Here is a 14,595-nt window from a genome sequence, read left to right as displayed (position 1 = left end):
CATTGTGAAACAACCTTCTGTTTGTTTAAAGCAATTCAATTGAAATCAATAAATTGGTCTTTGGGGAAATTTGCAACAAGATTCTCAAGATGTATGGTTTTTTAAAAAAATGTGTTAAACATGTTCAAATATTCAAATGGCTACAAATATTCTCCTTTATTGGTAAACATGTTCAGTTATTATATATTTTTCTTGAAATACTTCCCATACCATGCTTTGAGCTGTCTTTGATATGAACAGCAGTACACAAATTAACTGAATAAATAAATAAAAGCTATTTCTTAACCTTTATTATCTTAAATTGATAAAAATTACATTAAAGAAGGTCATAGGAAATAATGACCGGCCATGCAGAGAGAGAAAATGAAGCAGAATGCATAATATTATTTTAATAAATAATGATTTGGTATTATTTGAAACCTCCCAACTCATAGATTATTAAACAAATCAACCCAGAGTTCCCACCTGAGGCCCAAATTATCCTACTTCTAATACATCAGGAGAGAGTTGGAAGGGATGACCTCGTAGGCCATCTAGTCCAACCCTCTCTCAAGCTGGAGATCCTATACCAGGGGTGTCAAACTCAATTTCATTGAGAGCCGCATCAGGGTTGTGCTTGACCGTAGGGGGCTGGGGTTGGTGTGGCCAGAGTAGGCATGGCCAGCTCAACGTCACTTGTGTCAGGGACACTTGTGGTGATCCAAGCGCTCTGCCAGCGAAAATGGAGCTCAGGATGGCCACGTGCAGCTCATCCGAGCTACATTTTGGCTGGCAGAGGGTTGCAGGAAGCCGTCACAGCCGCCAGGCTTAAAGTTGCCAAGGTTGGAGACCCCTGCTATGGAGAACATCTATCTAGGAGTCGACACCAATTTGATGACACATCACCAATCACTCCCCTCCCTCCCTCCCCTTGGCACTAAACGCCTGTCGAGGCATTTTCACGCCTTTATCCGCCACTAGGTGGCCTGGTGGGCAATGAGACAAACGAAGACGGGCGGACGAGAGCAAAGCAAGCCTTGGAATTCATTCTGCTCGCTCTGGAGAGTGGAAGGGGAGCTCCAGGGCTGCGAACGGATGCCAGCCTGTCTGCCCGCCAAGCGAAACAGAATTAGCCTATTACATTTACGCCGGACGAGGAAACCCTTCTGCGGCGCTTTTTACTCCTTTCTTGAGAAGGGAAGCATCACGTCGGGCGGCAGACGGTTCCAACGCCCGGAAACTCGCCTCTTCCTGCCTGAACGCAAGACGACCTTCCCGCTGAAGTGCGCAAAGGGCTTCCTGCCCCTTTGACCCACCCGAGCCCGGCAGGTGATTCGCGGGAGGGGGCGAAGAAGCCGGTTCTGAGCGCGAAGATTACCCTCGAAGTCCGCGGGGCAGGAAAGTGGATGCAGCCCACGGGCGGTTTATCTCCGGCAACTAACTTGGGTAAATTAAGTCAGTAGGTAGCAATGCTTTGATTCGGATTGCTGAGCAGTGTCGAGGTAAGCAGGAACTGGTGTCGGAATGCTAGTTTTTAACCGTTAAGAACATACAGTACATTTTGGACGGCTTGGTGGATCCTTAAAAAAAAAAAAAAACCACACCGATTTCTTGTTTTTAGAGCTTTGCCACTTCCTTTCCCGCTTGCACGATTGACATTTCTCTTCCATTGCATTCATTTCTCTATTTTTTCGGTTCCAGGGGAAACTCCACGTAGTAAATAAATAAATAAATAAATAAATCCATCTTTGCCATTTGATCTGCTTTTCAGAAGTTCCCTTTTCTGGTTTGAGAGTTTTCAGTCAGCTTTCCCAGATAGGGTTGTCAGTAATTTCATTTGGCTTCCTTTAAACAAGCTTTCTGAGGCTATTGTATTTCCAGGAGTTGTTTTTTTTTCCCTAGGTGAGCCTTGGAGACATATAGGCCTTTAGGGATATAGGTGAAATGACATATTGGTGCAGTCTTTGAGTGCTGGGTTAAGGCTGCTTTGTTTGCTCTTTCTAAAAAACATTCTTGGTGGGACTTCGTCCTGAAAGCCCTTAGTGCACTTATATATGCAGTTATTTTTGCTTAGATGTTTTTTGTAATGGCGTGCCAGTTCTGTGCTTTTTTTCTCTTCATAGTACGTGTAGCTGTGCGATAACTGAAAATGTGTTTTGGGAGGCATAATAGAAGGAGAACTGTGTTAGCATAAATCAGGAGGAATCTGATCGCAATTTTTCTGACTAACAAATTTTATTCAAGGCATTCACTTTTGAGAGCTGCACCTCACTTCCTATATACATACAGTGATTAGAAGGATATGGGGGGAAGGAGAAGAGGGGGGAGACAGGTTGATTATGCAGATAACAAGTGAGACAAATTACAAATACTTTATCAGTTTAGATGTCTTTTGCTGTAGTAATAAGTATCTATTGTAATATGTTAAAACTTATTATGTTCAATGAGGCCTTTGAGAAAGCCTTAAACCTTCTGATATATGTAAGCTCATTTCAGTGATGCTGTTAAAGTCCCTTTTTTCCGAAATAGCCACTTTGAGATCCACAGTACAGGGGCCTGGGAGATTGAATCACTCTGAAATTTCTTTGTCCTTGTTTTGAGTCTGATGTCAAACTTGTGCCCATTTATTCTTTTGTCCAAAGTTTATCCTGTTTGTCTTACGTAAGGGGCATTACTGGAAGAACATGACAAGTAACCCATAAGATGATGAACATGCAATGGCTCGTCTAATCTTGTGTATGCTTTGCCCTGTGTTGGTGCTGTCGGAGGACATATATTGATTTGATAAAATACAATTTGTAGAAAATATAAGATTGTTTCCATGGTTCAGAAGGATATCTAGGCTTTTGACTTGCTTTCAGAGCCCACTTTGGATTCTTTTGCAGTCTCAGTTATTCATTTGTACAGTGAGAATAAGTTTCCAGGGATTGCTAAGCAGAGAGAGAAAATGTATTTTTGTGAAGTTTGGTAATCAGTGAGAAGAAGCCCCTTAAGATTCTTTCTCACTTAGACCTTTATGGTAGCATTGTGTAGAAGTTGTCCTTGTGATTGGAGAAAATCAGGAATATGTCCCGATCCATTAGTTTAAGATGTACTAAAGCACAAATAGCAATTAGTTCCTGTTAAATGCAGCGTTGGCTTTGACATTTTTTTTGCCTAGCATTTGCTAGAATTGCTAGAGAAAGAGACACGTTTCTAATTGCTTCATTATTAGGATGCTTGGCAGCAATTTGATTCTAATTTCCTACTGGAAGTTTCCAGTATGAGTTTGTTGCTCTTTCTTCTGTGCTGCTTTTTTCTAAGATAGAGTGAGCTATTTTGGACAATATCTGAACTGGGCAACCATGCTGCCTGTGTCAAAGCAAGAAATCATAGCATGGTCAGCTCCGAAGAAAGAGGTGAATCAAAAGAACAGCAGGGATGGGCCAGCAGCAGTTTCATAAGCAATGTCACAAATGTTTCTCATGAAGGCAGATCTTTTTAGAACAGAAAAGCATCTTTTATTTAATGCAGTGTATGTACATGTGTACAAATATCTATATTTGTTCTCTAATATGTAGTTATGCCAAACAGATGTCCTCCAGATGTTGGATATCAGCTCTCAGAATCCCCCACCCAACAATTTCTAAGAATTCAGGGAATTTAAATCCATGTATCTGCAGCTATAATCTTTACAACCCTCATTTTTCTATTCAATTAACAAAATATCTGTGATGGGTTATTTTTCTTGAACGTTTAATTTTGCAGATCCAATATTATTTACCACTGGATTATATTCATTTACCCCTCGCTAAATTGCAGCAGCAACTCAGGAGGATGGTAGTTTTTTCTCTCCAACTGGATATTCTTAGCTTCTTTTTGCTTGCGTCTCCATTGCATCTTTTCTTTTTGCTTGCGTCTCCTGCTTAACAGGAGAACATTACACTTGTGGGGTGGGGAACAATCCTCTGACAATGGGCCATATTTCCCACTTTGCATTGGTTTTGGTATTTATAAGAGCTCTAAAACTAGTTAGCTTAGTTGAGTCCTGGTAAGTCACAACCATTGTAGTTTGTAAAACATGATTTTAAACCTAGCCAATTTCCATTTCTTTGAGAAACTCTGCTCACATAAGTTATGGCTTAACATGTGTTAAGCAGCACAGATGTTTTTAGAATCAGTAATGGATGCGGATAAAAATACATTTTCTCATACCACAGGATACGTAAGCTTTATGTTTCTTTTGCAAACCTTATCTTGACCTCAAGGGTGTATATCATGTCAGAATATCTGAGTAACTGGCATGAATGGGGTGAAAAAGAGTTTAGGGGGCAGTTCCCACAAGGACAGATTAAAGATCTTCTGTAGCTTGAACTGATATGATAAATATATTGAATCATTTAAAGGACTGTCACAATGAAGAGACCTGATATTCTGTTGCTCTTAAGCTGTTAAACCCAAAAACCCAAGCAACAAATGAACAAATGAAGTCCTCAGATGAAACTTTAACAAAAACCATCAGCTGTTTAACAGAAGAACATTACACTTGTGGGGTAGGGAACTTTCCTTCGTTAGAGGATTTTTAAGGAAAGTACAATGCTACAATGGTAGAATTTCTACTACTTCAAAAGATGGGTTTATTGAGGATCAGTGCTATCTCTATGACTCTATTAGGAATACACCTAAATCTGATCTTGAAGTTACTTCTAGTCTATCAATATAAGGGCTAAAGAACTCCAAATAGTCATTAGATGAAGCAAAGAAATGTAGACATTCCTGTTTGCTGTCGTCAATTTATTGTTTGGATTTTTTGCAATTCTGATATGAGAGCCCTGTTCCTATATAATTGTTGTTCTAATGACTTGTTGTCATTAGATAGAGAAAACCTATCCTAAATTAATTAATTATTTTATTTTTATTTTTTTACTATTTCATCTTATCTTCAGTCTTACCTTTCCGGAGAAGGTTATTGAGAAAGTAGTTGCGCAGCAGCTCCAGGGGTTTCTGGATGAAATGGATTATCTGGACCTTTTTTAGTTAGGGTTCAGGCCTGGATATGGGACAGAAAGGGCATTGGTTGCTCTTTTTGATGATCTATCATCATATCCTTGCTATGCTATACCCTCTCTACCTGACCTCTGAGTGACCTTCGATATTATTGACCATGGTACCCTTTAGAGCAGCTTTGGGGGTTGGGAGTGAGGAGGGTGTTCTGTGTTGCCCTAGTTCACTTTTTTCCTTTGTGGTCCTTCTCAGTGGGTGAGAAGTCCATCCTTTGTCCTCTGCTTTGTGGAGTCCTTTAGGGCTTGGCACTTTCTCTGTTTCTGTTTAATAGCTACATGAAATCATTGAGTGATATCATCTGCCACCAAGGATTGAGATATCATCAATATCTTGATGGCATCCATCTATGTCTTGGCCCACGGTGAGCTAAGTGATGCCATGACATCCCTCCCATAATGCTTGGAGGCTGGATGGGGAGCAACAGACTGAAACTAAACCCTGGCAAGGCCAAATGGCTCTGGGTTTGGGGTTCTTTGGTCCATGAACAATTTATTTTATTTTATTTTATTAATCATACTTTTATACCGCACCATCTCCCGTAGGACTCAGGCCGGTTCACAGGCATCGCTAGTCTTGGATGGGTGGGTATAGCAATGGATATAGCAATTGGATATAGCAATTGGATAGCAATTGCCATCGCTAGTCTTGGATGGGTGGCATCATGCCAGACAGATCCAATGTATATTCTGGGGGTTCTCCTGGATTCATGACTCCTGTTCAGGAAACAGGTGGCAATTGTGGCCAGAAGGCCACTATGGGTTATGCACCAGTTAGGCCCTTTCCTGGATGAACAATCCCTGCTCACAGCCATTCCCGCCCTAGTCACCTCACACCTTGATGACTGCAACCCATGAAGCTGCCTGGAAACTTCAATTAGTTCGAAATGCAGCAGCTTGTATGGTTTTCTGCAGGCAGACCTACATGTGCATATGTGTCATCTCTCCTGCAGGAGCTGAATTGGCTGTTTCGAGGTCCAGTTAAAGTGTTGATTGCCACCTTTAAAGCCCTGCATGGCTTGGGACCAGGTTATTTGAAGGACCATCTTTTCCCAGTCTCATCTACCCAACCCACCAGAATGGGGAAGCAGGGAATGCGACAGCTCCCTTCTCTTAAGGAGGTTTATGTATTGGGACCAAGAAGAAGGGCCTTCTCCGTGGTGGCTCCCTACCTGTGGAACATCATTCCCTCAAAAGATAAGATTGGTCCCTACTTTGACACTTATTTAAGTGTGGCTTATTGGATTGATGTTGTTAGGGCAGGGGGTGGGATTTGCTTTTTATTGTTTGTATATTGGATTTTTATCTTTGTAAGCCACCCAGAGTCCTGAGAATGAATTGGGCAGTCTTATAATTTTTTAAAAATAAATAACTAAATAAATTGCCACTTAGTATTGCTCCTTGTTGGTTTCTACTCTCAACTTACCCACTTTCCCAGTTCTGAATAATTTTGTAACTATAACTCAGCACATGTGCACCCCCTTTTCAGATCCTAGTAACGGGCACAGAACCGCTCTAGGAGTACCCATATGTACAAAGATTGGGCAGCAAGGCTTCCATATTCTCATTTCACCTGCAAGGGCTTTGTGGAGAAACTTGGATTCAAATTAAGTTTATTTCCAGGCCGACTTTTGATAAATCTATAGAAAACACTGTGGGCTGTTGACTGCAAAAAGTATGAATCTGAGCAACATAACTGCCTTTACATGCTAATAGCAGTGCATTCCTAATAGTTGTTAAAATGACTTTTTTAAATTACAACAAATGGGTAGATGGTTGTTAACATGGTCAATTAATAAACTTTTGAGATGTGAAAAAATTGCTCCTTATTAAATATGAGAAATCAAAGTAGGACGTTTATTCATTTTGGGGTTTGCTTGCAGGCTTCTTACAAAATGCCTATGTTTTGACAAGTCATCTCTTTGAGGCATGAAGATGGGTGTAGCTAGTCTTTGAATCCACACAAACTTTGATGTAACAATGTTATCTTTGATCTTGATTACTTAAGAAAATCTTTATCCTGACTCCAGTTTAACCTGCTCATTCTGACGTCAAAGTCACAACAAGCTCTTGCAAAGTCTGGAGGAGAAATTGCAAAAGTGGTGTCAAATTAGTCAGTTTAGAGTTAAAAAGTGGGAGGAGGGGGTTAAAGGAATTTGTATCCAGGTCTCCTTTCATATCTGTTAAACCAATTACATCTCAATCAAAAATTATTTACTGTATGCCTTTCCTTGGATTTATAGGCCAATCAGAGCCAAATCCATTTAAACTGATAGAAGATTCCAGTGCAAAGCAAAGCAAAACATTAACTATTAATCACATAGCATGCAACTGTCTATTGTGTATTTCTTTTCTACAGTTTAAACGTGCAGGGTCCTGATATGCACCAGGATTACCATAAGCAAGGAGAGAAGTTTCAAAAAGAGAGAAAAGTTTCTGTTAGCAAAAGTGCCTTCTTAGGACATAGGGGATAGAGAGGCAACTGACAAAATGTGCATCATGACACAAACCAGATGACTTACATCTTTGCTTAAAAAGGAGTTGTAAATGCAAGAAGAGCAGACACTTGCCTTGTGAAGTCACAAAATCTGTCACCATTTTTGTGTCATCATAATTTGTAGAGGACACTTACACTCTTATAAACCAACACGTATTGCTTTATTTGTGATGTCAGTGCAGATACAAAAATCTGAGGTTAGAATCCTAGAAGTAATATCTATATTATTATGAGTAGATATGTGTAGGATTACAGTATGAATTAAACTAGTTCATTTATAAATTATTCCTGACATCGAAAAAATGTCCAGGATTCAGACCCTAGTGTTAAGTTTATTATTATAATGGCTGAATAAATTAGATCACTTAGACCTAAGTCTTGCTTGACAAGAAGTTGTTCCTTGTAATGGCTGCACTAATGCTTTTCACTGGAAACCGAGCCTATTATATTTGTGTTCCCTCATATTCTATGAAAAAGGAATTCAACTTTAACATAACAGTACCGGAAAATTCTTCATCAAAAGTATAAGTCAGCTAGAGGAAACGTTTATCCTCCGTAAGTAGGAGATCAAAAAATAAAGTTGGTGAAGTTTCAACCCAAATCTCATCCCATATAGAAGCCAGGGAGATTTTTATTCATGAACTGCCTTTCTAACTTATCCTTCCAAACAGTCACAAGTTCTTGTTAACATTTACTTGCTATGTTTTTTCACCAACTTAGTAAATGTTAAGCTCAGCTTGGGGTTAAAATCAGGATATATATATAAATATGGTATTAAATAATCAATTACTTATTGAATAGGTTGGGGAAAGCTATCTCCTAAGACACATTTGCTAAAATATGGTGTTTTTTAAAAAAAAGCAAATACAAAACATTAAGCCATAAAACAGAGTCTGATATCAATTTTTATGTCTATGCCCTCTTTTTTTTTGACATTTTTTCAGCCATCAAGAGACAAGGGCAATGTGATGGGGACACTGCAGAATTCAGTTTTAGATGAGTTGTGAATTGGAGGGGGTTAAATATTGTGTTAAGCATATTAAAAGCTCAACTGCCTCATTTAATTAATTTGAAGTACATTAATTTGAAGAAGAAATGTTTCTTTATTATATAAAAATAATAAAACATTAAAAAAAACCTGGACAGTGAATAAACAGATGTTTATATTGCAGTCCATGCATGTTTGAAAATTGCAATCCCTACATAAGAATAAAGTTCATTGAAGTCAAAAGGATTTACTTTGAATAAACATATATGCCTATAATGTTTACATAATTTTCGAGAAATGACATTTATTTAATTCAGTGCTTACATTTCCTATATATGGGTTTAGTTTCACCTTACATTTTAAAACTGCTCTCTTCTGTAATATCTTTAAATAATGTAGTTCACTTAATAAAAATATTCTTTCTATTGGTTGAAAATTCATATCCACACCTGCTAATTTTCATACAGAGAAAGCCTTTAAAGAAAAATTTTAAAGGTGAGAAGTTGCAGTTAAAGCAGCAAGAATACTTAGGGTTGGCATGCAAAACACAAGTGGTATGGGCCATGGTAGCTCAGGCTGTAAAGAAGCCTGTTATTAGAACACAGCAGCCTGCAATTACTGCAGGTTCAAGCCCGGCCCAAGGTTGACTCAGCCTTCCATCCTTTATAAGGTAGGTAAAATGAGGACCCAGATTGTTGGGGGGGCAATAAGTTGACTTTGTAAATATACAAATAGAATGAGACTATTGCCTTACACACTGTAAGCCGCCCTGAGTCTTCGGAGAAGGGCGGGATATAAATGTAAATAAATAAAAAAAAGTTAAATGGATCTATGACAATTCACAGTGGCCAACTCGCCACAGCCAATTTGCCATGGCCAACTTGCTGCAGCCAATTTACCGTGGGACAACTCACTGTTACACTAATATCAAAGAAATGCTGGAACACAATCATTAAGGAAAGGATGTAAAAGGAAGGACAGAATAAAATGTGAATGACAAAAATTAAAATAATTTTTTATTTATTTTAAATAGTTAAATTGAATTGTTAAATCGTCCCGCAGCAAGTTGGCCACAACAGGTTGGCTGTGGCAAACTGTCCCATTTCGAGTCAAACATTGTTATTGGCAGCCCATTCGATTGGATTCTGGGTGACTTACAAAATCCAAATACACATTTAAAACAGTTTTTTAAAATCCCAGAACCAAATAACACGACGGGGTCTCCCAAATACAGTAACCCCAGCCCTGGGAACAAAGCTGGCTTTTCTGGCTTTCTGGAATCCCATGCGTATCTTAGAGATGCTGTTTCAGAGGCAGGAGCAACTTCCTTGGCCCTTCAAGATAGCAATATTTTATTGAGGGAAACTGGAGTGCATCCATTCTGTCCAACACTGGCTGATCCTAAATAAATAAATAACAGTATCAGGACTTAGGAAGGCTACAGTTGTGGGTTATCTGGGAAAAACATACTGGAAGCTGACAGTGACAAATTTCTATATTGTTGACAAGAAAATTACATGTATATGTTTGAGATCAATTAAAGGGTTTGTGTATTTGTTTTGCTGTTCAGAATGTAGGGTCTGGCCTTACACAGGTAAACCAGATATTACAAAGATATGTCACTCTGATTTAGTGTCAATCCTTCCAGGTAAACTAAACAGGAAGCATGACTAAATGAGCTTATTCTACTTTATTGTAAGACTAAATTAACAGAATCTTGCAAATCTGAAGATACAAATCTCTCTCCACCACTTTCAACTGCTTGGTCCACGGGTGGGAGAGATTTCCTTCCTAAATTTCATCCTCTGAATATTAAGGCACAGGGGCTCCCTCCTCTTTTGTCTGATTGTTTCCTAAGATGGATCTCTTCTTCTTGTCCCTCAAGGTGATTTTCACATACTATTGCATCTAGCTAGGAGTAGTGTCACAGTCTAGAGTATCAAAGACAATTTTCTGTAGGGTGACTGATAGTAGGAACGGCTAATATTGTTTGTGCTCTTGATAAGACAATGATTGAATGTTCTGAAATGTGTCTTATTCATGGATCTTTTCAAGAGGACTACCATTTTTGTGCCTCTCTTTAAGACAAAATTTGCAAATCTATTCAAATATTGAGATGATGTGGACATAGTCATGGCTATATATTTCTGAGTCAAGGAGTCACATAAAACTGCTGATCACTAGTTTGCCCTTTGTAGCACCGATGAGCACAGAGGGTTGCCAGCCAATCCGTATTCGCTGATGTCATCTTTTCAAGTTGGATAATAGCTGAGTGCATTGGCCTTTGTTTCAATGGGTCATGGCTAAAAATATCCCTCCTCCCTATCACAAGCAAAAAAAAAAAGATGTGAAGAAAGATGTACCGGTATATGTATTTCTATGAATGTATTTGTAAACATTCCTTGGTTTGCAAAAAAAGTTGGAAGAGAAACTATGCAAGAAGGGGTAGATAGTTACCTATTTCCACTTTTTCTATGTTCTTTAAATTTATTTTTATTTATTTATTTTTATCCAGCCTTTATTATTTTTATAAATAACTCAAAACAGTCAACCTGCATAATATTCCTTTTTTTCCTCCTATTTTTTTTTCTCAAACAACAACCCTGTTAAGACTTTCCTGAAGGCCTTATTGTTAAAACAGCTGTCTCTCCTCTGCTTAGTTACAAAGCAATGTGGGGATTGAAAGGGCAGTGTTCCTTCCCATCAGATTATAAAACCAAAGGTTAATTAAAATAATAATTACATATAGCAAATACTTTTACAACATACTTTATTGAAGAGTATCAGAGTACATGGTTTTCCACTCCCCCAAAGATTCTCCTGTTGAAAAGAATATTTAGTAGTTGTTTAGTATGTAGAGTAGAGAGCTTGATTAAGGCACTGCACTAGAAACCAGGGGACCATGAATTCTTTGCAACCAGGTGAGCTTGCACCAGTCACTTTCTCTCAGCCCTAAGAAGGAAGTAGTGGTAAACACTTCTGAAAAACTTTGCCAAGACAATTGCTTGGATTTGTCTGGGCAGTCTCTGAGAATTGGACATTACTGAATGGAAGAAAAAAATAAGAATATAAACAGCAACCCAACTTTAAAAGCTGTTTTCTGTCATTCTGTCATATATCCTATCCTTCTACACATTCAGCGTGCCTGATGCTATCCAACAAATGATTGCCAGCCTCCATAAAAAGAGAAAAATTTGGACATTCTGATATGAAAGCATCTGTTTTATCTTACAATGCACAAATGAATTTCTTTGTTTATTTGAGCATATGTGCATCCCGTCCCTCATACAAGGACCGCAACTTTGTTAGGGAGTTCAGAAAGATAATGATGATCATGGGTTTGTGTATAGCTTCTAATATTTACGTAGGCTCACCTTCTGACTTCTGGATACATTGGACTTGAATACTGTATCTCCAAATGGTATGAACAAACTCCAACATTTTTGGAGAGCAGCATATTGAGGACATCTGGTTTACAAAAATGTTTTAGGAAGTCAAATAGCAAATTCCATCAAATTCCATATGGTATAAGGGTGGATGTCTATCCTCAAAGTGATCTATTCCATTAGGTTCGTACAACCTTTCTGGCACAAACTGGATATTTTTACTTTTAATGATTTAATTCTATAAACACTTATACCGTATGAATATATAAATAGAGGTGAAAAATGTTCTACTCTGCTTTAAAAGAAGCCCCGGTACTGCTGTATCTGCTGTAGAGGAAAGAAAAAACTCAATGACAGAGATGGGCAGTTATAAGAGCAATGGTGGTGCAGTGATTAGAATGCAGTATTGCAGGCTAACTCCGCTGACTGCTGACTGCCAGCAGTTCGGTAGTTTGAGTCTCACCAGTTCAAGCCTTCCATCTTTTCGAGATCAGTAAAATGACCCAGATTGTTGGGGGCAATATACTGACTCTGTAAATCACTTAGAGTGGGTTGTAAAGCACTGTGAAGTGATATATAAGTCTAAGTGATATTGCTATTGCTAAATAAATAAATATATGCTTATTTGAACTTTCCATGGATTAACTGAACCATCACGGTCAATAGTGAGGATTGCTGGATGTTGCAACTCAGCAATCTCTGGAGGACCATACTAACCCTAACTTGTTTTTGCTTCGTTTTTTTGTCTAGTTGATAATTTTTCTTTCCTTTTTCTTGCCTTAGGGAAGAACTTGGGAAGATGATGGGTAACTCGGAGAGCATGGAATCTACCCAACTCGCCCTGCCGAAGCACATTCTGGACATTTGGGCCATTGTCTTAATCATCCTGGGTACCATTGTCATCATGACTTTACTAGTATTGTGCCCAGCAACAACGGTGATTATTTATAGGGTTTGGACACACCCTATGCATCATAATGGTGCCGAGTGAGACTGGCCTCCTTGTCACTGTTTGGACTCTGCTTTTGAGGAACACAGGCTAAACGCAATAGGAAAAGCAGCTGGATTATCTGGCAGTTTTCAAGATTAGGTTGAGCCCTGAGCAGGCATTGGTAAATTGTCAGCAAAGATATGGTAGCAACACATCTGCTGTCAGCATGTGATAAGAATGCTACAGCTCACAAAAAGTATCTTCTGAGTGCCTGGTTATCTATTTGGCTTATGTCCACAGAACATTACATCCTGGACTTTATCCCTACTTGTGGAATGAGCTAAACTGCTACAGAATTCCAGATCCTTCCAGTTTAGATTTCTGGTGTGTGTACTACATTCAAAATGAGCCTGTTTTCATGTTTACTGAGCAAACTATTCCAAGGGAACAAGAAGATGGCAGAATCACAGTGCTGAAGAGGACACCTTTAGTAAATTTTAAATAGTGACTGCTTTGCACAAGCAATTTGCTTTATCTGATCCAGACAATCTTCATTCCACAACAAATCAGATGAGATGGAGAGCTAGAGGTCTTGGCTGATATATTTGTGGTCCACCTTTTTCCCAGTACCCTCTGTTTGAAGCAGCACCAGTTAAAGAGGATTAAAAGGTAGAAATGAGAAGTCAGCAGATAAGTGACTGGTGGAAATCATATTTGGTATACTGCAGTTGAACAGTACATTCATAAAGGGAGGTTTAGTTTAAAGAAATTGAATGAACATAATATAGGGAAAGAGAAGGGAGAGGCTAAGCGTCTAGAAAAAATATTTTACTGTCAGAGATTGGTGTAAGATGTGACCATGAGAAAATAAAATTTAAAAAAAACTTTTTATTTGTGAAACTAGATTTTGTGATAGGAAGGTCTGTCTCAAAAAATATTTTACAGTTATTGTGCTATACAAGTAGTATTACGATGGAGGATTTTTGTTATTATTTTAGGAGATTGATTTCATCATCAAACCTTTTAAAAATATGTTCTCTTTTTAGTAATTGGCTTCTTAGAAGTACTACAGTAGCTTCCTTCAAATGGTTGGAACAAAATCATTCAGATTTCTTGGGGACAGCCAGTCTACACATTTCATTTACCTGGCTGATAGAATAATTTGCATTTTCAAGGATCAGGCAATGTAATGTCTTTTCTCTTTCTCCCATAGTTAATAGTGTCAGGAATGAACACATTCAAGTCACACTTGTTTTCCATTCCCTTGTACAGTAGGGCTGGTAGCCTCTCATCCACAGAGGTTATTAGTCCTCTAAGATCTACAGAGAACATAAACATTTAGTAGGGATTTTGGTACATGCCTTAAAGGAAATGTTTTGATAGGTAAAAAAGTACTGCAGTATTTAATAAATGACACAATCAATACTCATATACATATCAACTGACACTGAATTCATTTCCAGTCAACATAACATGAAAAAATTGTTATATTAAATTTCAGTATTGTACAATGCCGTGTAATAAACTGTTATTGGTGCCTGTCTCTGAATTTTGATGTTTGAATATTGGTTTCCTTCTTCCTGTTTGGCCTTGAAGAATCTTACAGTGTTGTCTTTTTTATTGTGTAACTTCATATCATTCTAGCCCTTCCTTATCTGTTTGGTCAAGCTTCAAAACTCTCAAAGGAAACTAAATTCATAATGCAAACTTGTGTTGTTGCCTATCATACATTATATGATTATCACCAATTGCCCTGCTAGGAAGAAATTAACCAG

General features: G+C 38.4%; 1 protein-coding gene across 2 annotated transcripts; it reads left to right on the top strand.

Annotated features, from left to right (window-relative positions):
• Nucleotides 1–974: 974 nt before the first annotated feature.
• SMIM3 (small integral membrane protein 3) lies at nucleotides 975–14,369 on the top strand. 2 transcript variants are annotated; one of them, XM_058169716.1, is made up of 2 exons: nucleotides 975–1,425; nucleotides 12,673–14,369. In XM_058169716.1, exon 2 carries the CDS (start codon nucleotides 12,689–12,691, stop codon nucleotides 12,878–12,880), a length of 192 nt encoding a protein of 63 aa, XP_058025699.1. In that variant the 5' UTR covers nucleotides 975–1,425; nucleotides 12,673–12,688; the 3' UTR covers nucleotides 12,881–14,369. The 2 variants fall into 2 exon arrangements, with proteins under 2 accessions (XP_058025699.1, XP_058025698.1); XM_058169715.1 differs by having other exon boundaries at nucleotides 978–1,481.
• Nucleotides 14,370–14,595: the final 226 nt, after the last annotated feature.

The sequence above is a fragment of the Ahaetulla prasina genome, chromosome 2 (genome assembly GCF_028640845.1).
Source record: "Ahaetulla prasina isolate Xishuangbanna chromosome 2, ASM2864084v1, whole genome shotgun sequence".
Lineage (NCBI taxonomy): Eukaryota > Metazoa > Chordata > Lepidosauria > Squamata > Colubridae > Ahaetulla > Ahaetulla prasina.
This window is presented reverse-complemented; position numbering and strand designations above follow the sequence as displayed.